This window comes from Epargyreus clarus, unplaced genomic scaffold, assembly GCF_041222505.1.
Source record: "Epargyreus clarus isolate Ecla_fem2 unplaced genomic scaffold, WU_Ecla_fem_2.2 ptg000036l, whole genome shotgun sequence".
In the NCBI taxonomy this organism is placed as follows: Eukaryota; Metazoa; Arthropoda; class Insecta; order Lepidoptera; family Hesperiidae; genus Epargyreus; species Epargyreus clarus.
In genome coordinates, this window is record NW_027332241.1 from 920014 (window position 1) to 943809 (window position 23796).

General features: G+C 33.6%; 1 protein-coding gene and 1 non-coding gene across 2 annotated transcripts in view; both read right to left on the reverse strand.

Moving 5' to 3' along the window:
* Positions 1 to 2654: 2654 nt before the first annotated feature.
* LOC140756894 (fatty acyl-CoA reductase wat) overlaps positions 2655 to 23796 on the reverse strand; it is a 59957-nt gene continuing 38815 nt past the window's right edge. Inside the window, exons 4-15 of the mRNA XM_073092429.1 lie at positions 14063 to 14178; positions 13006 to 13128; positions 12021 to 12205; positions 11073 to 11156; positions 10425 to 10534; positions 9530 to 9615; positions 8685 to 8800; positions 7994 to 8116; positions 7078 to 7197; positions 5864 to 6054; positions 4808 to 4874; positions 2655 to 4172 (exon numbers count right to left, since the gene is read on the reverse strand). Coding sequence (XP_072948530.1) covers positions 4070 to 4172; positions 4808 to 4874; positions 5864 to 6054; positions 7078 to 7197; positions 7994 to 8116; positions 8685 to 8800; positions 9530 to 9615; positions 10425 to 10534; positions 11073 to 11156; positions 12021 to 12205; positions 13006 to 13128; positions 14063 to 14178 — 1424 coding nt within the window. The 3' untranslated portion in view covers positions 2655 to 4069. The remainder of the gene's footprint in view (positions 4173 to 4807; positions 4875 to 5863; positions 6055 to 7077; positions 7198 to 7993; positions 8117 to 8684; positions 8801 to 9529; positions 9616 to 10424; positions 10535 to 11072; positions 11157 to 12020; positions 12206 to 13005; positions 13129 to 14062; positions 14179 to 23796) is intronic.
* TRNAV-UAC (transfer RNA valine (anticodon UAC)) lies at positions 15162 to 15234 on the reverse strand. Its single transcript has one exon. It is a non-coding gene; the product is annotated as a tRNA-Val (tRNA).

A 23796-nucleotide genomic window follows, 5' to 3' on the forward strand; every position in this document is an offset into this window, starting at 1 on the left:
GGCCCCATTACTAATTTAGTTCATTATATTGTGAGATGTTTTAATTATTTTCATACATTATAAGGCATTTTAAATGATTTTATTATTTACTAAGGGTTTGGGAAAGTCACTTTGTGATATATTTTTTTGCAATTTTATTGAATTATGTAAATAAATATAATAAAAAGTTAAATTAATTTTTAATAGGTTTATAATGTTTACAAATATATAAACGTTTTATTGCGTTTTTGGTATTTGTATATAATGTAAATCTTGAATATGCAATAAATTTATGTATAGGTGATAGAACTTTGTGGTTCGACTCCGGCCGCACCACTGCCACACCTATTTCTGTTATAACAGCAGTGTAGCGCTGCTGTGTTCTGGTGTGAAGTGTTGTAAGGTAGACACTTATCTCTCGTTGCAGTCCTTAGTCCTCAGGGGAAGCAATGCACCTGTCGTCGATCTCGGATAGGACTTTATTACTATCTGAGGTTGATTATAGATGTCCATGGGCGGCAGTAGCCAAATTACAGGTAGTGAGGATTCCTCTTTTTTGTATATTGCATTTCTTTAATATAAAAAATCGAATTTTATTTATAACTTTTGAATTATTATAAACGTTCTAATTTATGAACACAGCAATCATTTTTGATTCAAAATTTCTAATTGAATAGTTCCTATTATTTTTCAAAATGAAATTTGAATAAAAATTTACTTAATAATTGAACAAACTGAAATTAACTACGTTTTCTAAATGTTTTCAAAAATTGTTACAATAGTCACATAAAGACACTTTGCATTTAAGAAAGTTAAAATAATACTTTAAAAAAGCGTGTGTCATGTATGCAAGTGAGAAGTTATACTTCTTGGGCACATTTAATATTATTTTTAATTTAAAATAAATTTAATTTCTTGGTAGTTTTTTTTTTAATTCTGACATTCAGTAGCCAACTTTATAATGTCGATTTTATAAAAAAAAAACTAATATTTTTTTTCTTAAATGCCTCCAAAAGAAGTATAACTTCAGAGAGCTACAAAATTGTCCTTATTATTGGAACTGTGAAAAATGAATGAATTCAGGCTCAATGTATTGTTAATAAGAAATTATGTCTTTCAATAATTATTATTTTTTTTCTGTTCATAAAATACATGAAAAAAAAGTCATAAATAATACAGTCAACAATAAACCCGCGTGGCGGAGCGTTCACCATGCCGGTCTGACGCGTTGAGGGTCCCGGGTTCGACACCCGGCCAGACAGATTTCTATATGATGAATTTAGATTTCTATTCCTGGGTCTGGGTGTTTGTGTATTTGTCTATGTGTGTCCATAGCACCCACGATACAGGGAATCCTAGTGTGGGACTGTGAGTGTAGAAAGCGTTTAAATTATTCATAAATAATTAAGAATAATTCTAATATTCGAGTCGTATCACCCATTTCTCAAAATGTTTGTAGCGGCAGAGGGTAATGTTTTTCTAGAATATGTATTTATCATTCTTTGTCACGCTGCAGCACAAACGGCTTGACGGATTAACATATGAGGGGTCATTGGATTCGTCTAAAATGTGGGAGTGACATAAGCTGTATTTTTTTGTTTTCGTTCATTAGTACAGTCCGCAACAAACTTCTAGTAATAGCGAGTAGCGTCGAAAAAGTAAATTGTAGATATTAGCGGGTTGAAGACAGAGCGGGACCCCCCGGCACCCTCCGCTGCCGCCGCTGGTACATAGCTGCGTTAGTGTGCCCTTACGTTACGGAGTATATGCTAACTAAACCTGCGCGCAACAACTTCAGAGCGGACTAGAAGTTTGGCGCGGACTATAGTTGTAATATTATGATTTGAAATGGGTAACAGATATGCCCATTACCTATACATAACATAAATAAAACCATTTTGTTTGAAACTCGCCCACGTGATGATGTATGCACAACTGATGTCTCAAGGGTATATGAAATAACGGATAAATGATCCAAATTGAAAATATATTTTAAAGACATTTTAGTGAGATGTTTCTGTATTTTATGAACAGTGTATGAATCTTGTATTGTGTTTTTATTGTAAGTATAATATTAAATAAATCGCTTGTATAAAATTGGCGTTTTTTAATCTCTTTTAAGACTCCTTAACCGATATTACTTAAATATTTCAGAAAATATGTCATTTACAATAGTTATTTACTGGACACCTTTTGACAAAGGGATATCTCGATCGAGGGGTCTGAGGTTCAAATACCAGGCCCGCACCTCTTAGTTAGGCGCTGCTGTGTTCCGGTTTGAAGGGAGTGGTAAGGGAGACAGACTTTTCCGAGGCGTTCCAGCTTAGTCCTCAGGGGTAGCTTCGCATCTGTGGCCGATCTCAGGTAGGAATATCTAATCCTATCTGGGGTTGATAACAATGTCCATGGGCGGCAGTAGCCACTTACCATCAGGTGGACTGCTTGCTCGTCTGCTACTCCTATATTATAAAAAAAAAAAACAATACGCACTTGTCCAGCGCGGTGTACTATGGCCTATTAATCCTTCTCATTCTGAGACGAGACCCGTGCCCAGCAGTGGGACAGTAATGGGTTGATGATGATGATATTTTTTCAAAATGCGGATTGTTAATACGTTGAAAAGGATCGATTCCTTTTAAAAATAAATATTGAAACGTAGCAAAATAAAAAGGGCATTATATATTTCAATTTCTTTAATTTCATTTTTATCCACATCAACCACAACCAGTATGGTAACTTTGTTTAAACATTTATCACAACAACATACATTACGTATACAATTTCTAGAACTTATTACAATAAAAAGTTACAAAATACAAAATATAATTATGAATATATTTTTCACACACCGTGATAATAATACCTTATATTCTTACTATTTTCTTAACTTCTAAATAATGTATAACTTATATAAAAATAGATTGGTTAAATCTCAAATTTCCGATAATTTCATGTCAAAATCTCATGATTAGTTAGTAGGGTTTTTTTTAGCTTAAGTCAAGTTTCAAAATAGAATAAAATCTCTGTTATAAAAACATTAGATACTATAAACATTTGAGCAAAAAACCTGTATTAAATTAGAAGTACTTAATTATTCAAGAAATACTTCAAATATCCTAACATAACAGTATTCAAAATTGCTATATTATTATGAATAATAAAATGTTTAGCGCAATATCAACGTTATTTTCGACTCTATAATAAACGTTATAAGTATACCATGAAAGCTTATATAGCGTCTGTTATGCATACTTATAGCACGCTATTTAATAACGAGTAACGAATACTGAATATATTAAATAACAGTTATAATAATCACCAGTATATTTGAAATATATTTTTATAAGTAGAGAACAGAGATGTATACAAATAAACTATATGTTCTAAATACTCCTGTTATTAGCAAAGTATTGAGTAATTTTTTCATTTTATTCGTCCAAAAATGAGTAAAAATCAAAATCATTTTTTTTATTCAAAATAGGTTCTTTACAGAGCACTTTTTAAACAAGTTTTACCAAAGAAAATATATTGATAGTTGATACCTAGTTAGTAATAATCGGTAGGTATAAAACAAACATCTTCATAATATTTGAATTTGAATATTTGTTCATATATAACGAAAGATAATCACATTTTCTATGAGTTCTATTACAAAATAAAGCCATAAAACTACATAAAAAAATCCAAGATGGCCGTCCCATTTTCCGGCAAAAGCTTACCACAGATAAAAAAATCTCATAATAAATACTAATTATTTTAATTATTCTTTACACGTATTTTCCTTCTATTCAGCCAAATAATACTTATTTAATTTCATTGACGTAATAATAAAATGGACTTCAGAGTGCTAAATTTACAAAAATAAAATATAGACATCATGTAAATACATTTATAATTATTTTTTGTATTTTGTTTTCATATGAAATAGAATTATTGACATCGCTAATATTTTCTATTTATTTTTACATGAAATAGAATTATTGATGTTCGCTTATATTTTTTTAATTTGTAATATTTTAAATACCAACATCGAAGTGCATTTGTTATTAAGTAAATGCTCATTTAAAACTAATTATAGAGATTAATTAAATCAGCCAAATATAAAATTGTACAATCCGTTGAGTAGAGTATATACAAGTGACAGTACTGCGATAAGAGTTATCAATTTAAGCGTTTGATGCAAGTAAAAAAGCCTGGAACAAAAATAATAAAAAAATATTTTAAAGTGAATAACAATTTTTTCTTGTTTAAATAAAAAATATTACTATTGAAACACATATTTTATTACATATTAAAAAAAGACCCATGTAATTTATTTTTTACGATTATTTTTTTTTCTTTTTGCGTGAAGCTCAGAAATACACAGACTCAAAATCAAATTATAATTCGTTATTGTGATCGTTAAAAAAAATGAGTTACGAAAAATTTAAGAAAGGTTGTTCTTTATGATACATACACTATCTGTGAAGATGTTTATGTATCTAATGGCGTGCAGCGCCATCTTTTGACGAGTAGCGAGAAGTTTGAAGGTGGAAGAACACTGTGGCTCGACTCCGTCATCACCGCCACACATATTTCTACTTATAGTAGTATTAAGCGCTGCTGTGTTTTGGTTTGAAGGCTGTGGTAAGAGAGACATACTTTTCCGAGGCATTCTAGCTTAGTCTTCAGGCAGCGGCGCATGTGTGATCGGCTTCAGATAGGATGGCTAATCCTATCTGGGGCTGAGTACAGATGTCTGTACGGCAGTAGTCACTAAGTGGACTGCATGCTCGTCTGCTACACTCCTATATAACAAAAAGTATTAAATAAAATTAATTCTTGTTACCTTCTCCACCGCCTTCTAGCCTCCGGAAGGGTAGACAAGTCATCTTTCACCAAGTATACACGAAGTCCTGGAATTAGAATAATCTTTATCAAAAAAATCAAAAATGAAAAACATACGAGTGTGCCACACTACTTAAGTATTTTTTTCACCTCTATCTATATTGTTACAGTCACATCACACTAATTTCTGTATAGTATACTACATTATTACATACACCAGTAGCACTACCATGAGTTGGCATAGAAACGCCACTATAGAAATTGTAAATAGAAAACTATTGTCATTTTGCTAGTGAATAACATAACTACTATCGTTACGGCATTTCTTGTCAACGTCTGTCAAATTAATGACTCATGGGACCGAATTTGTATGGCAATAGATCATAATGACATTCGCTAGCGATTTGATTTCGATAGGTTTTTTACGTATCGAGTTACGCCACTACGGATTTTACTTCTACGAGTAACCACCAGAGGCGCTGTACAATTTTTCATACATTTATTTTACGCAGTCGCTAGCGAGTAATACTTTTGTAAACTCATGGTAGTGCTACTGACCACATAATTGCTGGTTGTTAATAATTAATGTCATTTTTAATATTGTATATTATATTTTTGGAATATTCAGTCAAGACTGAATATTCCAAAAATATAGCAAGCAAAAAGAATGCAAGCTTTGAATTATGATTTGCCAACTGATCTTTGCAATGTCTTCTGTAATGGAAGTGTGACAAATTAATTGTTAAAGATGTATTATTGTCAATGTTGATGATTATGGAAGAATATATTGTATTTTTTGAATCCCTTCTAAGAGTTTTAATAACTTTTAAAAAGTAGCTTATTATTAACGTAATTTTGTTTTTCTCATTCCTATCCAAAAAGCAGTTTCCATATAATGGAGGTGCTTAAAAACTAATAAGATCGCCATCTTAGAGCGTCCTCCATATTGGTTTTAGACCTAATGTAATAAATGATCATGCATTGCCAACCAAAAACGTATGCAAAATTATGACTTAAACGATAATTGGGAAGTTCTTATTTTACAAAAAAAAAATACCAAGCAAGAAGGTCTCAGTCATGTAATCCCAGGACATATCGCTGATGCTGAAGGGGAACACCACCCGGTCCTGGCTGGACAGCGACCGCCACATGCTCCTCACTCCATCGTCACTGAACTTCCAGTCCTGAGTCGAGAAATAGAAGAGGATGGTCGCTAGCTTCGAGACTTTCTTGTAGAATTTCAACATTCTGGAAAAGAATTGCGAATTAAGTATAAATATGGTTTAAAAACTAAAAACCACGCTAAAATCGCACAAGGAAAATCGTTAATCCTGATTCCTGACGATCCTGATGAGGAGAATGGGATAAAATTATTAAAATCGTGTATTGTTTGTTCTTAATAATTCTTCAAAGTTTTAAATTAATCGGAATGTTTAATGTGGGTAAAAATCGAGTTCAAAGATTCCGTTACACACATACATACTTACATACATACAGGTCAAGCTAATAAAAGCGTGGTAAAAAGTTCTCAAAGATTTGTTGTTAGCTCTATTACTGTCCCGCTGTGCACGGGTCTCCTCTCAGAATGAGAAGGATTAGGCCATAGTCCACCGCGCTGGACAAGTGCGTATTGGTAGACTTCACATACTTTCGAGAACCGTTTTTAAGATTTCTCAGGTGTGCTGGTTTCCTCGCGATGATTTTCTTCACCATGCAAGCAAGTGATAGTTAATTTCTAATATTTTGACTGAAAAGTATGTAAGGTATTCGCACTGAGCCAATACGTTGGTCTATGCCCTAGTCCTTCTCATTCCTGTAAAGGTGGTAGAATCTTTTGTAGCTCAGTTCTCGAGGCATCACTGTCTCACCTATTTCTACCCAATAACAGCAGTGCTAAGCGTTGCTGTGTTCTGGTTTGAAGTGTGTAATGGAGACATACTTTTCCGAGGCATTCCAGCTTAATCCTCAGGGGTAGCGGCGCATCCGTGGCTGACCTCAGGTAAGAATCTAATCTTATCTGGGGTTGATTACACCTGTTTCTGTCTAATAACAGCAGTGTTAAACGCTGCTGTGTTCTGATTTGAAGGGTGTGGTAATGGAGAATACTTTTCCGAGGCATTTCACCTTAGTTCTCAGGGGTAGCGCAACTATAGCTGACCTCAGGCAGAAATCTTATCTTATCTGGAGTTGATTACAGATGTCCATGGCAGTAGCCACTTACCATCAGGTGGACTGTTTGTCTGCTGCTCCTATATTATAAAAAAAACTCACGCTCGTCTCCTTCCTGTCAGGAAACAGAAGAAGTCGATCAACAACGCCGGCAGGTAGTGGAGGAAGAAGTCGTAGAAGCGGAACATGTAGTAACTGTTGGTTGGGTTCAAACCGTAGTACCTGTAATACAAATAATTGTATTGTAAATATGAAAAATAGTATAATATGTAGTATGAAAGTTTATGAAAAAATATCTGTTATGTAGTATGAAATCTATGAAAAATAGCCTTATATATATTTTATTTCATATTACACACATTTTTTTTAAGTTTTTAACATATGTAGTTAAGAATCCTGTCTCGAAGGCATACGCATATATTTCATAATTATAAAAAATAATAATTAATGGCGTGTTGAATATTAATTACCATAGTTTTAAATGTAAAGAAAAACATGCTCGATAGTGTGAAAAAGTTTTCAAAGATCGTTGAGTCTACAAATCCTTAATTGGTCAACGTGGCACACTAACTAAATTATTTCGAGCATTAAAACGTGTGGCGCCATCTATTGATGAGTAGCGGAACGGATATTAAGCAATCATATAATAATTATAAATACAATTTGGTGCAGTAGAATCGTATGACACCATTCAAATTCAAAGTCAAATCTCATTTATTCAAAATTGATTCATATATTATAATATTTTTTGAACGTCAACAAACTACCACCGCTTCGGAAGGTGTTTCGCTATGGAGAAGAAGCGGCGAAAGAAACTCCATCTCACACAGATGCGCCGCTACCATTAAAAACTAAGCTGGAACGTCTCGGAAAAGTATGTCTCCCTTACCACACCCTTCAAACTGGAACACAGCAGCGCCTAACGCTGCTGTTATTAGGTAGAAATACGTGTGGCGGTGGTGCCGTCGGAGTTGAACCACAAAGGGTTCTACCACCTTTAATGTGGTAGAAAACTTACCAAACAGCTTTAATGGTAGGTTTGTCCGACCCTTTCTTCCTGTTAGACTCGATGAATTCTCCCCATGTTATGGGATTCTGCGCTCCGGAAACGTAGTTGTAGACAGGGATGTGTGACGTTTGACTGAGAAAAAAAATACAGATAAAACGAAAATACGCTTTCTACATTTACAGCTCCACACTAGGATTCCTTGTGTCGTGAGTGCACAACACAATCATCAATCAATCAAACACTAACACCCAGACCCAGAAATATAAATTCGTCATTCAGATGTGTCTGGCCGGGGATCGAACCCGGTACCCTTTGCGCGTCAGACCGGTATGGTGACTCCGCGCGGGTCGTCAAACGAAAAGAAATATAATATACGTCATAAAAGTCCGCGCCAAACTGCTAGTCCGCTCTGAAGTTGTTGCGAGCAGGTGTAGTCACACAATTTGCTATGGCGACGGGATTCATTTCTATATTCAGAGCGGACTAACAGTTTTGCGCGGACTATATGTTCGTATATAATAGGTGTTTGTATGTAATTATGTGTGTATGTATATATATGTCAGTCTTTGTCACGCTGCACGAACGGCTTGACGGATTAACATATGAGGTGTCGTTGGATTCGTCTAAATTGTGTGAGTTACATAACTATATTTTAAAGCAGTCGTGGTTTTTTTAATGAAAATTGCTAGTTAATACTCACTTTTCTTTGAAGTTCTTAGCCGTATGCCAAGCGGAGGCTATTATGGCGTTGACAGTGAGATCCACTGGCACCATGTCTGCCACCTTATTCAGGTCCATGTACATTGTTCGAAGTACCTAGAATAATGTTAATTATTTATTTACTAGCTGTTCCGGCAAACGTTGTGTTGCCATATAAATAAAAAAATGTTAAGGGTGAACAACCCTTATCACTTAGGGGTATGAAAAATAGATAGTAGCCGATTCTCAGACCTACTGAATATGCATATAAAATTTGGTGAAAATCGGTAAAGCCGTTTCGGAGGAGTACGGTAACTAACATTGTGACACGAGAATTTTATATATAAGATATGAAAGTAGCATGAGCCAGTTGCGGACTAAGGTGGTCGGAGTTCCCGGAAAGTAGAATGGGCCCCCCAGTGTAACAAATTGATTTGATTTTACAAAATTACAAATGTGAATAATTATTCGCCTGATTCGGTGACCTTTTTTTCGCTGAGTGATACACATTTCACAGATTGTTTGGTTCTGACAACATTTTTTTAGCAACTGCGTTTGGAGGCCCCCAGGATCGGGGGCCCAGGACGGACCGCCTCTTCCCCATTAAGGCGTTAGAGGTACGAGCATGCAGTCAACCTCTTCTATGGCTCCTGTCGTACGGACATCTGTAATCAACCCAGACAAGACCAAATTTCCACCTGAGGTCGGCCACAGACGTCGCTATCCCTGAGGACTAAGCGATCTACAGCGGCTTTTTTTACGCGTAACACTCTTATTTAAGAATTAAATTTTCTATCTTCTACCGTCGTCCCTAACAGTAAATATATGTAGCATATGGTTACTTACCCCAGTACCAATACCGACGACTAACCCCGTGGGTCCGTACACACTGTCTGTCCATCCTCGGATAGGTTCCTCATATGTAGATATCACTGCAGGAAACAATTCACAGATCAGAACCAAAATTATTGTATTCAAGATGAGGACGATTAGGCCATAATCCACCGCGGTAGACACGTGCGTATTGGTAAGCTTCGCATACATTTGAGATTTTTTTTAATATCTCTCAGGATTCCTTACGATGATTTCCGTTAAATTATTAATTTGTAATACGCACATTACTTTGAAAAATCAATGATTTAAACCTCGGACCCCACGATTGAGAGACCGAGTTTAAATCTCTAGGCTCTCTATCTGTCTCTTTATCTATGCGATCTACCAATTATAATCTCGTAATTACGTTGTAGCTTAACTATTTGTCTGTACGTAAAATCTTATTATATCTAAACTGGTTTGAGGGCGGCAATTTGCCACCCGGGCAGCCTTCTAAATAGGGCGGCAAGTCAAGTGGCAAAAAATCATGTATTTTATATTTTTCGCGGGAGGATATTTTGGCTATCCGGACCCTATTTAATTAAACTAACTCTAATTTAAGACTGACTTAAACCCTTTTTATCTTAGACAAATTTAACTTACGCCCCGGCAGCGTTCTAAGGAGGGCGGCAAAATTTGTCAAATGGCAAAAAATACGTATTTTATACATAGTACATATTTTTCGCAATAGGATATTTTAGCTACCCGGGCCGTATTTAATTTAACTAACTCAAATCAACATCTGCGTTACATAAAAAATACTCTGCTCATTTATTTTTTATGTTTATGTTGCCCCTTTAAAACCCTTTTTATTTTGAACCGTACCCTGCAATGGGAGAGTAATGTGTTTTTTATAGAAATTACTTACCAATCGAAGGTCTAACAATGCAGATGGGCAGACCTTCGCCGTACTTCCTCACCGCCTGTTCAGCTATTGCTTTGGTGAAACAATATGTGTTCGGGTATTTGCCTAGAAGCCTGAAAAAACATAAAACCTGTTAGTTTTACATTTGAAGCTTAAATTACACAGGAGCCAAGAATTATTTTGGCTAATAACTAATAAAAGCATAATAAATAAAAGGTAACAGAATAAAAACAAAGTCACAGAAATGATTTTCAAAAATACTGAAGACTAACGGAAGGATTTCTCAAAAAAATATTTTCGAATATTGCAAATATATTAATATTTGCAAATGAAGAATTAATTAATATGGTTCAATTTCGAGTACTTGACGGATACTAATTACGATCGTAACCTAAAATTATAATCCTAATTTTAAAAATAAACTATTAATAAATGTGAATGTGAGTTGGTTTGTTTGCTGTACTTTTACGCCTTACCAACATAACGGAATGATATGAAATTTTGTACACACGTTGTCAGGGGTTCAGAAAGGGACAGGGGGCCTTTTAACCCTACAAAAGTAGCGTTCCCAAGAAATAGATAAAAACCTTTGACCGCGACTGAAACCACGGTAAAAACTAGTAACTAATCATTTCATGTATTCAAACTTACGTAGGTAGGATCCCTTCTAGCAAATTCTCATCCAATTCCGCCACAGCTTCCAAAGCCTCCGCGGTCATTGGTGGCTCGTAAATTCTGGAAAAAGGTATTTTGAATTAACAAAAATATTTATCGTGAAACTGAATTAGACACTTGCAGAATTAGAAACATGCAGTTCACTTGGTAAGTTATTATTGCCATATGGACATCTGTTAACTATAAGGATTTTGAAGGTCTAAGGGTTCGTACACAAAACTGCGATGCGACGTCGCATCGCAAAAATCTGCGAGCTCCCTCGACGCATCGCAAGAACTTGCGAATTGATTCGCATCGCACAGTGGTTGTTGTTGTTGGTCACCCTGAGAGACACTACGCCGCACGATATCGCATCGCAGCAATTCGCATCGCAATTTTCTGCGTTGCGAATTCGCATCGCGTCGCATCGCAGTTTTGTGTTCGAGCCCTAATTCAGTGGTATAACTATAGGGCGGCAGGATTGGCAAAATGCCACGGGTCTTTCGCCCGAGAGACTGCGAGCTCAAAAATACCCAAAAAAATGTGAATAAATCAGCGAAAAAAAGGATTTTTTATAATATAGAAGTAGCAGACAAAATGCAGTCCACCAGTAGGTGGATACTGCCGCCCATGGACATGTGTAATCAACTCCTGATAGGATAAGATATACCTACCTGAGGTCGGCCAAATACGCCGTTACCTCTGAGGACTAAGCTGAAACGCCTCGGAGAAGTATGTCTCTTACCACACCTCGAACCAGAATACAGCAGCGCTTAACACTGTTGTTGAAAGAGCAATAGGTGTAGCGGTGCCGGAGTCACCACAAAGGGCTTTAAAATTATCATTAGGTAGCTAAATTTATTATTAGCCAAGTGCCTTACCATCAGGTGGACTGCATGCTCGTCTCCTATATTATAAATCAGCTTTAAAGTTTTTCAAACTCACTTCTCCTCAATATGCTTCACATGTGTGTTAGAGAAGGCAGTGGACACGTGCGTGATGGCCTTCAGCTGACGGCACTCCTTAGCCAGCTTCAGCACTTCTTTCGTTCCTCTTACGTTGATACCAGTCGCTATTGACAGTTTCTCGTCGAATTTGACAGTTGCTGCAGCGTTTATTATTATTGTCACCTGGAATTATTATTATTAATTACTGAAGAAACTCGGCTTTGCTTCGCTGTGCGTCAGTTTCATATTTTCTGTAGGAAATTCAGGGTAAAAAGTATTCAATAATCCAAATCGATTTTCCGGACATAATTAAAATTTATTTTACATTTAAGGTATTGTGTGTTTTTGTGTACGAATACTTGTCTATTTATTTATTTTATTGTATCACCTCTAACCTCATGAAGTTATGGTACAAAAGGGCAAACTTAATAAAAATAAATAAAATAGCTACCAGTATAATAAACAAACTACCAGTCTATGCTAAAATTAAGGTTAAGATTAAAGTTATCATTGTAGACAACATTTTTAAAGATTATGAACTTTTGATGTTCGTTCGCCGCTTCTTCTCCATAACAAAACACCTTGTGAAGTGGAGGTAAATGTATTGAGTTTCAAAGAGAGTTCTGTAGAGAATCTACTTTGAATTAAATATTTTTTATTTTTATTCAACTTCCTACAAGATTATCCAATGAATCATTCGAATTTCTACCTGATATCGAATATGCGACAACGCTTCGCACCTTTCATACCAGGAAACAGCAGCACTATACTGCTGCCATAAGGGAAATAGGTATGGCAGTGGTGCCGAAGAAATTGAACCACACATTCTGCCATAGTTCTACTTTAACGTTCTATACCTTAGGAGAGCTATACTGCTGTGGTAAGGCAATTAGGTGAGACAGAGACTCCGGAGTAAAACCGTGAAGGATTCTATCTTAAGCTACTAAAACAACGGAATCTTATCCTATTTCCGTGTTAGTTACCTTAGAAATAAGCGTCCTTCTATCCTCATCACTAATGCCGAGGCCAGGCTGCTCCATGTCCCCAATGATGGGAATCACTTTATGAATTCCTTTGGGATTTTCTTCATGAGCCCGATGGAAAAGCTGGAAGACATAACTTCATTATTTTGCAGCCATTATCGAAGTTCTAAAGGTCATTCATTTCATCATTTCATTGAATATTGTTTTATTCTTTTAGTTTAATTTCTGTTAAAAATTAGTTTATTTTATTCTTTTTCTACTTTATTTTTATGTAATTATTAGAATTGTTATGTAAACATATTAAATATAGTTAATTTGTTAGTTAAGGCTACATAAAAAAAATAGGATGTCTAGATACCCGCACGAATTGATCATGTCTAGATAGTTCCACGCTCCAAAAGTCTCCGCTTAGAGCTTGGATATATTTTTCATTTGTAAAAGCAAATCAACTGAATACATAAACAAAAATAATACGATAACATGCTTAAGATATTTTCGATAGAATGAATGAGAGTCGTGTGGCGCCAGCTTTTGTTGAGTACAAAGTAAATCAACATATGAACACACAAAAAGTTTATAAAGTTATCACTAGGTGGCGTCGTTAATATGATGCGGTCATTAGTGCAATTTACTAGAAAATATTCCACAGAAAAAACAAAAGATGTTTAAATAACTTCGATAGAATGATTGATAATCGTGTAACGCCATCTGTTGTTGAGTAGTGGGAAGTTACCGCACGAATGACTACTGTTTTTTAGTTAAGTGGCGCTATCCTTTGTTAAGTAGCTGAAAGTCAATTCAGTTGTACGATACAAGTAATCCAAGCAGTGTGTAAAATTGTCACAAGATGGCGTTAGCGCGGTGAGAAGCGCAATTTGGACATTTCCTGATTCTCAGTTTACAAATTCTCAATAATAATGTGCTACAAAAATATTTATTTGGATTTGATAAATTTAGTTTTTAAAAGCAAACATCAATAATATTGTTGCAATACGCAACATTTGCGTAATTTATAAAAAAATCACTTGTTTTTTCGCGCCAAAATATTATAACTTACGAAGTCGTCCATAAGATCGTGGAGTCTTTTGGCCGCGTCCTTGCCTTTTTTGCCTCGAACCAGGACATAGATAGTCTCCACATCGCCACAAGATCGCAATATCTTCTCTATGAATACTGTAATCAAAGAAATTGTGTGTACATTGACCTATTGAAGAAAGAGTCTTGGCATAGTAAAGAAAGAGTAGTAGCACAGCTTCATACAAGTCGACCTCCGCGGGTTTAAATGTGTGCGCACAAAATAAAAACGAATATTTTGTGCTACTACTCTTTCTTTACTATGGTCTTGGGCTGTATTTCTCAAAGTTGGTGATAATGCCCTCTTAAGGTCACTAAAGTACTACTGAGGGACCCAATGTGCCCATGATTTGTAAGGCTTCTTTTTATCAAGCAGAATAAGGGCCATTTTTCGCCGTCTTATTTCAAGACAGGTTATTGATAAAGAAAAGGTTTCCTTTACAGAATAATTTTTGTATAATTTATAATTGCAAAGATTTTAAAAACGCCCTTGAGATCTTGTATTTTTAGATGGAATTTTGTAATCAATTTTATATTACCTTCCCGTTGAGCTAGGAGGTAGTAAAAATATCTCAGATTCAGGGGACAATAACCGAAAATAAAATAAATATTTAAATAATTCGCCAAGTATGAGTCGAAACTCGCACATGGAATCTTCCGTACCTCCAAACGTCCATCATAATTTACTTATTTTTATATAACAACCATATGAAAATATGTTTCATTGTTCTTATCTGTGTTTGATATAATTTAAGTTATGTAATAAACGGATTGTATAAATTTCAACTGTCTTCCTAGTACGGTTTAATAGTTAGATCAAAAAATACCGGTTTGTTGTATGGAGATCCCCTTTAATATTCCACTTTATTTTATTTTGTACATATAAAAGACGTTTCTTAGTTGTAATTAATAAAATAATATTATATGTACACTAGCGCGTAACCACGTCACACGCTAAAAACGCTCTGATGTTGTCACAAGTGTGAAAAAAAAATCTTCAAAAAGTTATTTTTAACTTATTAAAAATAGATTGTAGGCATAAAATTATGTATGTTACTATGTTTTCTAAAAAAATAAAAATGTGATTCCGGCCAGGATCGAACTGGCGGCCTTCTGCGTGTAAAGCAGATGTGATAACCACTACACCACGGAACCAGTTGACGTAAATAACGAAATTATGAATTATATATGTTATTACCTAACTATAATTTTTAACTGATTTTATGTGTTGTTTAAAACTTATCTAAATTTAGCGTTATAAAATTCGAATCCCAGGCACGCAACTTTAATCTTCAAAATTATGTGTATTAAAAAGTAATATAAATTATTATCAGGTTTTATTCTATTATTAGGTTTTTATTCGCTTGAGAGTTCTTAAAAAGTTCTTAAAAATGTACGAATCATACTAAATCGCAATCATGATATAGTTTAAATAGTTGCTACACTTGCTACTAGGTGGCGCTGGTTAAACGCTGTAAGGCGCGAATATTTATAAACACATTTAAAAGCTATACTACGTGTTTATTACTACATATATCTCATTACCCATAAAAATGTTATTTTTCATTGTTTTCTTTTTATCTTCATTAAATTAAATTTAATGATGTCGATAAGTACATAACGTACACTTATAACAGTCATGTTAGTAAAATAGTAACGGTAAAAGCACAGTAGAAATATGTAACAGTATGGAAACTCCCTACAAAGCGTTCGAAACGGCACACTCACACAAACATGCGCATCGACGAGGCCCTAGCTCCCTAAGCGGTTTTCGCAGTGCTGCAGTTAATGATGTGCCCTGTCGGCCATTTTAGGTATTCGAGTACTTTAGTACTCATATAAAAAAGAATCCATTAACCATTGGAGGGGGGGATGTATGGTGGTGTATATTTTTAATTTTTGCATCTTTACGCATCCTTTGAGGGAGGGAGGGTGGTACATACTGCATGGCTTAAAATATATACCATCATACATATTTGTAGCGGATTGTTGCGAAGTAGTTTTAATCTTAACTTAATAGCATGGATTTCCGCAAAGTAACGCCTGATACAATTAACTATCTAAAAAGAATCCAGTCAGTACTCGAGTTCAGGGTATTCACAATGTACTCGAGTTAGTTACGAAGTACTCGAGTAATTTGTAACACACAGTAACAATATCACGATGAAAAAGTGCCTAAACTATTAAATTAAACGTTTGCTTATATGAGGTAGATAAGACTGGAGTCAGTGTAGTGTAGTACCGTCAGTATTCGAACATTACTGGTACTCGAGTATCACTTATTAGTACTCGAGTATGCGAGTTTATGTAAGTACTCGAGTACTGACTCGAGTTGACCTGACTCGGCACATCTCTAGCTGCTATTTGTTTGCTATTTATTTCCGCGATCTCTTTAAAAAACACGAGCGTGTTGCGTGGTATACGGCTTTTTGAATTCGGCTTCATAAAAACCGGAGTTATCATTTTTTTTATTCATTTTTATGTTTATTAATTTCATTTTTATTCTTTTGTATGCTTCCGCCAAAACTCGTAAAAGGTTACGCTGTAATTTATAACAAATTAAAGATGTACAAAAAAACAAAGTAACGTGGCAAAACTTTTTTATGCAACAATTTCAATTCTCAAAACGTTATATTTTCATGTTAAGAGTGTATTCACTCTTTACTAATCTATGGGCTGCTATAACAAATACTAAAATTTAAAATTCGCCAAGTACGAGTCGAACTCGCACATGGAGGCTTCCGTACCATCAAATGTTAAATATATTTTACTTATTTTTATAAATTAACCATATTAAAATGTGTTTTATTGCTCTTATTTGTATTTATTATAATAGCAGTTATAGTAATGAACGGATTGTAAAAAAATCTACTGTCCTATTATGGTTTAACAGTTAGATCGAAAAATGCCAAAAAATATCGGTTTATTGTATAGAGACCCCCTTTATTATTAAACTTTGTTTTATTTTTAGTATTTGTTATAGCCGCCACCTTTATGCATCATCTGTAAAAAGTGTTTATCTATTACGGTTCCAGAGCTAGAGCCCTGTGACAGAGAGACAGCCGGACAGACAGCGAAGTCTTAGTATTTTTTTTTATAATATAGGAGTAGCAGACGAGCATGCAGTCCACCAGATGGTAAGTGGCTACTACCGCCCATGGACATCTGTAATCAACCCCAGATAGGATTAGATATTCCTACCTGAGGTCGGCCACAGATGCGCCGCTACCCCTGAGGACTAAGCTGGAACGCCTCGGAAAAGTATGTCTCCATTAGCACACCCTTCAAAACGGAACACAGCAGCGCCTAACACTGCTGTTATTAGGTAGAAATAGGTGTGGCGGTGGTGCCGCCGGAGTCGACCCACAAAGGTTAGTATATAGTTAGTATATACAATATATGAGGTATCGTTGGATTCATCGAAATTGTAGGAGTGGCATATACAATATTTTTAAGCAGTCGTGTTATATAACAATTTTCCTTTATTACATAGCTCTTTGGTTAATATTTCTCACAATGTTTCATTATTGTTAAAGTTATCATAATTTGTAATACATATACAAATTGGAAAATTCAAGATATATGAGACGCCAAAACAACATTAAAAGTAATAGTTTTGTTAAAAAGTAAATTGACGGCAAGGTATAAAAAATATATATGCCAGAATACTTACAAGTTCTTCTTACTAAAATATGACGAAAAATAAAAAAAACAGTAAAGAATTAAATATTTTTATTCAGAACAAACACCAATAATAAATAGCATAATTATATTATAAAAATAACAGTTATTACAAAATAACTTTTTCAATAACTCTGCTCGCTTTCAAGCTTATTCTGCCATCTGGAAAACAAAATGGTGGATTAATTTAAAAAAAATCAATAAGCCTAAAATGCAAACTATATTTTAATTATTTTTAATAACTTATCAATTATTATTTTAACAGTAAAAATTAACACATTTTTCAATTTACCAAGAAATAATTTCGAATTATAAATAACTTTATATTGTGTTATAAATAACATTATGTTTTTGTGTCATTATAACAAATACGTTATGACTATTTATGGCTTATTTTAAATTTTTCAGCCATTAAAAGATTAAAATGTTTTAAAAATATAATTATAAAGTACCTGTCAGTACACATTTTAGACAATAATAATTAAATTGACTTTGAATGAAGCGTATTTTACATATTTAAAAAAAAAATTGTTGTTGCCATCACAAAATAATCCTAACTAGTACTTGAAGGAAGCCTTGTAATTGAAGGAAGCCATTACAATGGCTGACAATGTGTCAGCCTTTTAATGGCTGGCATGGTGTAATTTACGCGGAACAATGCCGAAATGTGCAGTAAAGTGGTGTAAAAACACGAAATCGAAGAAGTGCTGAGAAATATAGTTTCATTCGTAAATGCTCTAAAAAAGCATTTTATTTTAATATTTTTCAAACACGAAAATAGATGACAGTGACAATTTCAATTGTCAAAGCTGTTTACATTTTCTTGTTAGGAGTAATCTTTATGTATCTATGACCAACACAATTAAATCATTAAAAACAATACCTTCTTATTTTTGAAATAAAAATGATAATTTTTCATATACCTAATCATATAGGTTGTATAGTTAATTTTATTGTATAGGTTGTATAGTTAATTTAATTTGGTTTAATTTAATTTTATATAATGTAATTTCATTTCATTTATTTCCATTTGCATGCTTGAAAAGGCTGAATAAGAGACTATTAATATTGTATGTAACAACTTTTCTCACTGTTCAAAGCAAATAAATTATCTTTATCTTTATCTTTATCTTTTATCTTTATATATTTTCATGAAAACCTACTTTATTCGTTTCCGAAAAATCTTTATACCTTGCCAAAGAATTGCAAATGAGATTCAAATTGAAGATTTTAAAGTTAAATCGACTAAAAATTATTTATTTAAATATTGTGCGTCATAGCCCACTACATTCCTGTATGTAAATTGTCTTATAGCTCGACCTCTCTAAAACCTAATATAAAGAACTAATAAACCTTTATTGGTAAAAGAGCATATTTGAATAATTAAGCAGGTGATTTCATATTTTAGAATATGTATTATGTAGTTCTATGGACGTAATAAAGGGTCTTTTGTTTTATTTTATATAATTTTTTACCGTCTACGTTACTTAGTACAATCATACATTAGTAAAGATACTTCGCCGCCTTGAAATTGAATGAAGCCACAAACGGCTTATTAGTAAGTTCTTTTTTTGAATTCTTGACAAATAAAAACATTTTTAAAGAAAATTTACGAATAAATAACTAATACTGCGTAATTTACGTAATAAATAAATAATTATTTCACACATTTTAGGGACATTTTAGCACGAAGACGTGGCAAAACTTTTTTACGCAACTATTTCCTTTCTTAAAACTGAGTACATTTTCTTGTTAGAAGTGAGTAATCTTTACTAATCTATGAGTATCTACAATATAAACTCGATTATCCAGACCTCGGTTATCCGTATTCGCGATTATCCGGTCTACCAACTACAACCAATTATGTATGTACAATTGTACAAGTATAACCTTATACTAAGAAAATATTTATAGATTGTTTATAGATTTTATTGAAACAGTAAACATTTTCACAATTTGTACATTCGTAAACAACTGCAATATTACGCCCCCTCTGAACACGAAGGAAGTTTGTTCCAAAATGTATACAATACGGATAATAATAATTTAGGTAAATATTCTGTTACATGTACATATTATTTACATTAGAGTAAAATAATACTTTACTAAAATTATTAGGATAGTTACATTATTAACATGTGCGTGCTTGTGTGTGTGTGTGTGTGTGTGCGAGTGTGTATATGTATTTACGAACATCGTATATTGGAAAATGTATCCGTTAATATTTTTATATGTAATTGTTGTTTCAATAAACACATAACACTATAATATGTGCATAAAACCGGTTATTCTTCAAACATTCAACAATTTTAATTATCCGAATGCCGAACGGTAATAATTAGTCCGTTTAATCTAAGTTCTACATTAGGTAGATTCAAGTAGTACAATCCTACTTGGTTTGTGTTTGACTACCTTCGTTACCTATTACTAGCTTATATTCATTAAACAGACGCTGTGTAAATCATCATCATCATCATCAACCCATTACTGTCCCACTGCTGGGCACGGGTCTCCTCTCAGAATGAGAAGGATTAGGCCATAGTCTACCGCGCTGGCCAAGTGCGTATTGGTAGACTTCACATACCTTTAAGATTTTTATCTCTCAGGTATGCAGGTTTCCTCACGATGTTTTCCTTCACCGTTTAAGCAAGTGATAATTAATTTCTAATACGCACATAAATTTGAAAATCAGAGGTGCGTGCCTGGGATTTGAACCTCGGACCCCTCGATCGAGAGGCCGCGTTTCTTAACCACTAGGCTATCACTGCTTTTTTACGCTGTGTAAAGCGTATTATAAACTAAGCGATTATTTGACTGACAAAACCGTGTGGTCTGAAGTAGCTCCAGCTCCACATGTACCATTACGTTAAGTTTATCATTGTAAAATACTTTTTTTTCCGCCGCTTCTTCGCCATAACGAAACACCTTGTGAAATGGTGGTAGTTGTATTGACATTCAAAAAGTGCTCTGTAAAGAACCTATTTTGAATAAAAAAAATTGATTTGATTTGATTTGAAATATAATGTCTAACGTTGCTGTATTTGTGTCAGATATTTGGTCCTCAACCATATCAGTTCATATTTTCTCACCTCAGGTAAAACTCCAATCATAAGTGAGGTTAATGAGAGACATTGACGGCAGTGACGTGTTATGTGGACTTTTATAAAAATACAGCATTCTCGCGTTATCTTATTTAACTTCCGGATACTAAGCGGAAACTTGATGTTGAACGCATAAAAGTCAGACCAAAAGGTTCATGGAACAAACATTGAAGCAATTCCTTATGACGAAAGGACACGTAATTTTGGTAATGTTAAAAATTTAAGAAGAATTACTATGATCGTCGATTATTTTTATAAGAGTATAATATTCGGTTATTAAAAAAGTAATCTAATCGTTTTTAGTATATAGATTATATTTTAGAAAACGATTATTTTAAATGATCACTTGCAACATTCTTGAGAAAATTTTGTGACTTTTTTTTGCTATCAAATTTTGAGAACTCGAAATGATTATTAGATTCCTACAATAATCGATTTTTTATTAAAGAAAGTAAAATGGATTATTTTCACTCGTTTTCACATGCCTATTTCTTTAACTTTGACTGAGTGCGCTTAACACTGCTGTTCTAACAGATAGAAACCAAAAGGGTTCTACCACTTTCAAATGTTGCGAATTCGAATGTTGCGAATCTGCTCTATGTCGAAATATTTGCACCATTTTATAATGACTGCATTTTTTATTACTAAGCATTTAATATGATAACGTAACGACTCATTCCAGATTCTACTTTGCAACGCAATCAGCATAATTTAGTGTTATTCGTTACAACGCAAAGTCGACAGAATGATTACTTGACAGTTCATAAAATAAAATATACATAGAGCCGAACACAAAATACATAGAGTCGAACATACTTAGAATCTTTCCCTAATTCGATGTCAATTATTATGAAAAATTGATGTCAATATAAATAATCATTAATTATGCAACATATAGTTTTTATTAAAATAAATTATAAATATTGGATTTTAGAAAAATAAATTTACTATTTTTTGTCCATGATTGAGTAGTTTGTATGTTATGTATTATATTTAATGTAGAAAAATTATGTTATTTTACTATTAAATACCATATTTGAGAAATAGATAAAAACGAGGCATAACAAATCATAAATTTACATTTTAAAATAATTTCTCGTAATCTAAGAAGTAGCAATTTGAGACTTAATTTCACGAGGCCATCTATCTTTCTGTTAATCTGAGATAAAGGTAAATAAACCCATTTAGTGAAACCGGTTGTATCTTAAACGTCTTGTAAAATCCGAATCCCGTTTTATTAATTGAGTCCTTCAAGAATCCCATTCAAAATTGTATGTAATTTGCATTCTTATGTAATGTTTTCAAAAATGCAGTCCACCTGATATTATATCACTAATGTAAACATCTGTATTCAATTGCAAGTAAAATTGACAAAAAGTAATAAATATATTAACTTTTACTTTTACTTAACTTAATCTATAGATTCGTAAAGATAACCTAACCTAACCTAACAAGAAAATGTAACCAGTTGTGACACTTGAAATCATCACTGTCATCTGTTTATGTGTGTGAAAAATATGTAAAAAAATGTAGTTTTTAAAGCATTTACGAATGAAACGATATTCCTCCGCACTCTCTTTTCGATCTCGTGTTGTTTTTGCACCACTTATCTGCACATGTCGGCGTTGTTCCGCGTAAATTACACCATGACAGTCGGAGACGTAATGGGAAAGCAGTCAGCCATTTTACGTACGTGTCAGCCATTTGTGGCTTCCTTCAATTACAAGGCGGTGAGATATCTATACTAATATATGACTTACTCATAAATTAATAGTATTATGTATATTAGTTTATATCAATAAATATAATTAATTTTATTTTGCATACCTCACTAGGTGGGTCATAAAGACCAAAATAATATACCTAATGTTGTAAGAACTTTGTATAGTCTGCGCCAAACTGCTAGTCCGCTCTGAAGTTGTTGCGAGCAGGTATCATACAATCTGCTATGGCAACGCGATTAATTTCTATATTCAGAGCGGGCTAGCTATTTTAAGCGGACTATACCTATTTATGCTATTAAAATAATAACTGATTGGAGTTCTAACTGAGATCTATCAACTGCATTGCTGCTTAAGGCCTAAGTCGGAATGCCTCATGTCTTCACATCAAACCAGAAAACAGCAGTGGTACACTGCTGTTTTAAGACAGAAATGGGTGTATTGGTGGTGCATCTAGAGAAACACTTAAGGGATTTCTAAGGGTTCGCTGAATAAGCGATCTTTTTATTATCTTTTATAATAACAGGATCCTCAAATGTATCATTCATGTAAATAAATAAATTTCATTTCATTTCAAACTATGAACTAGTGGTTTAAATAGAATTATGAAAATTTAAGGGACCAATGGAAAACAAAGATCTACTAAGAAGTTTAAATAAAACTCATATTATATAATTAATTACTACATATTTCGTGATGGCAACAAACAAAAACTTTTAAACATTACCTAATTATATATTTATCTTGTAAAAACACTACCTGAGTGCACTAGAATATTCTGTACTTACATAAAAAGTCTAAAACTATTTGACATTAAACATTAAATGCAAATAATTTAATGTTGTGTAAACTCATCATTACCCAAAACACACAAAAATAGAAAACCACACGAAAAACAAACTAAATCAAGCCAAGATGCATAAAGATATTCAAATATTTATATTCATGCATTATTTTAAAAGCTGATTAATAAAACTATACGGAAAACTTACCTGTTTGACAATAAACAGCATGCAACACACACACACATTACTTATATACACACAAAGCTTTGACAATTGAAATTATCACTGTCATCTATTTTCGTGTTTGAAAAATATGTAAAAAAATGTAGTTTTTAAAGCATTTACGAATGAAACGATATTCCTCCGCACTTTCTTTTCGATCTCGTGTTGTTTTTGCACCACCTAACTGCACATGTCGGCATTGTTCCG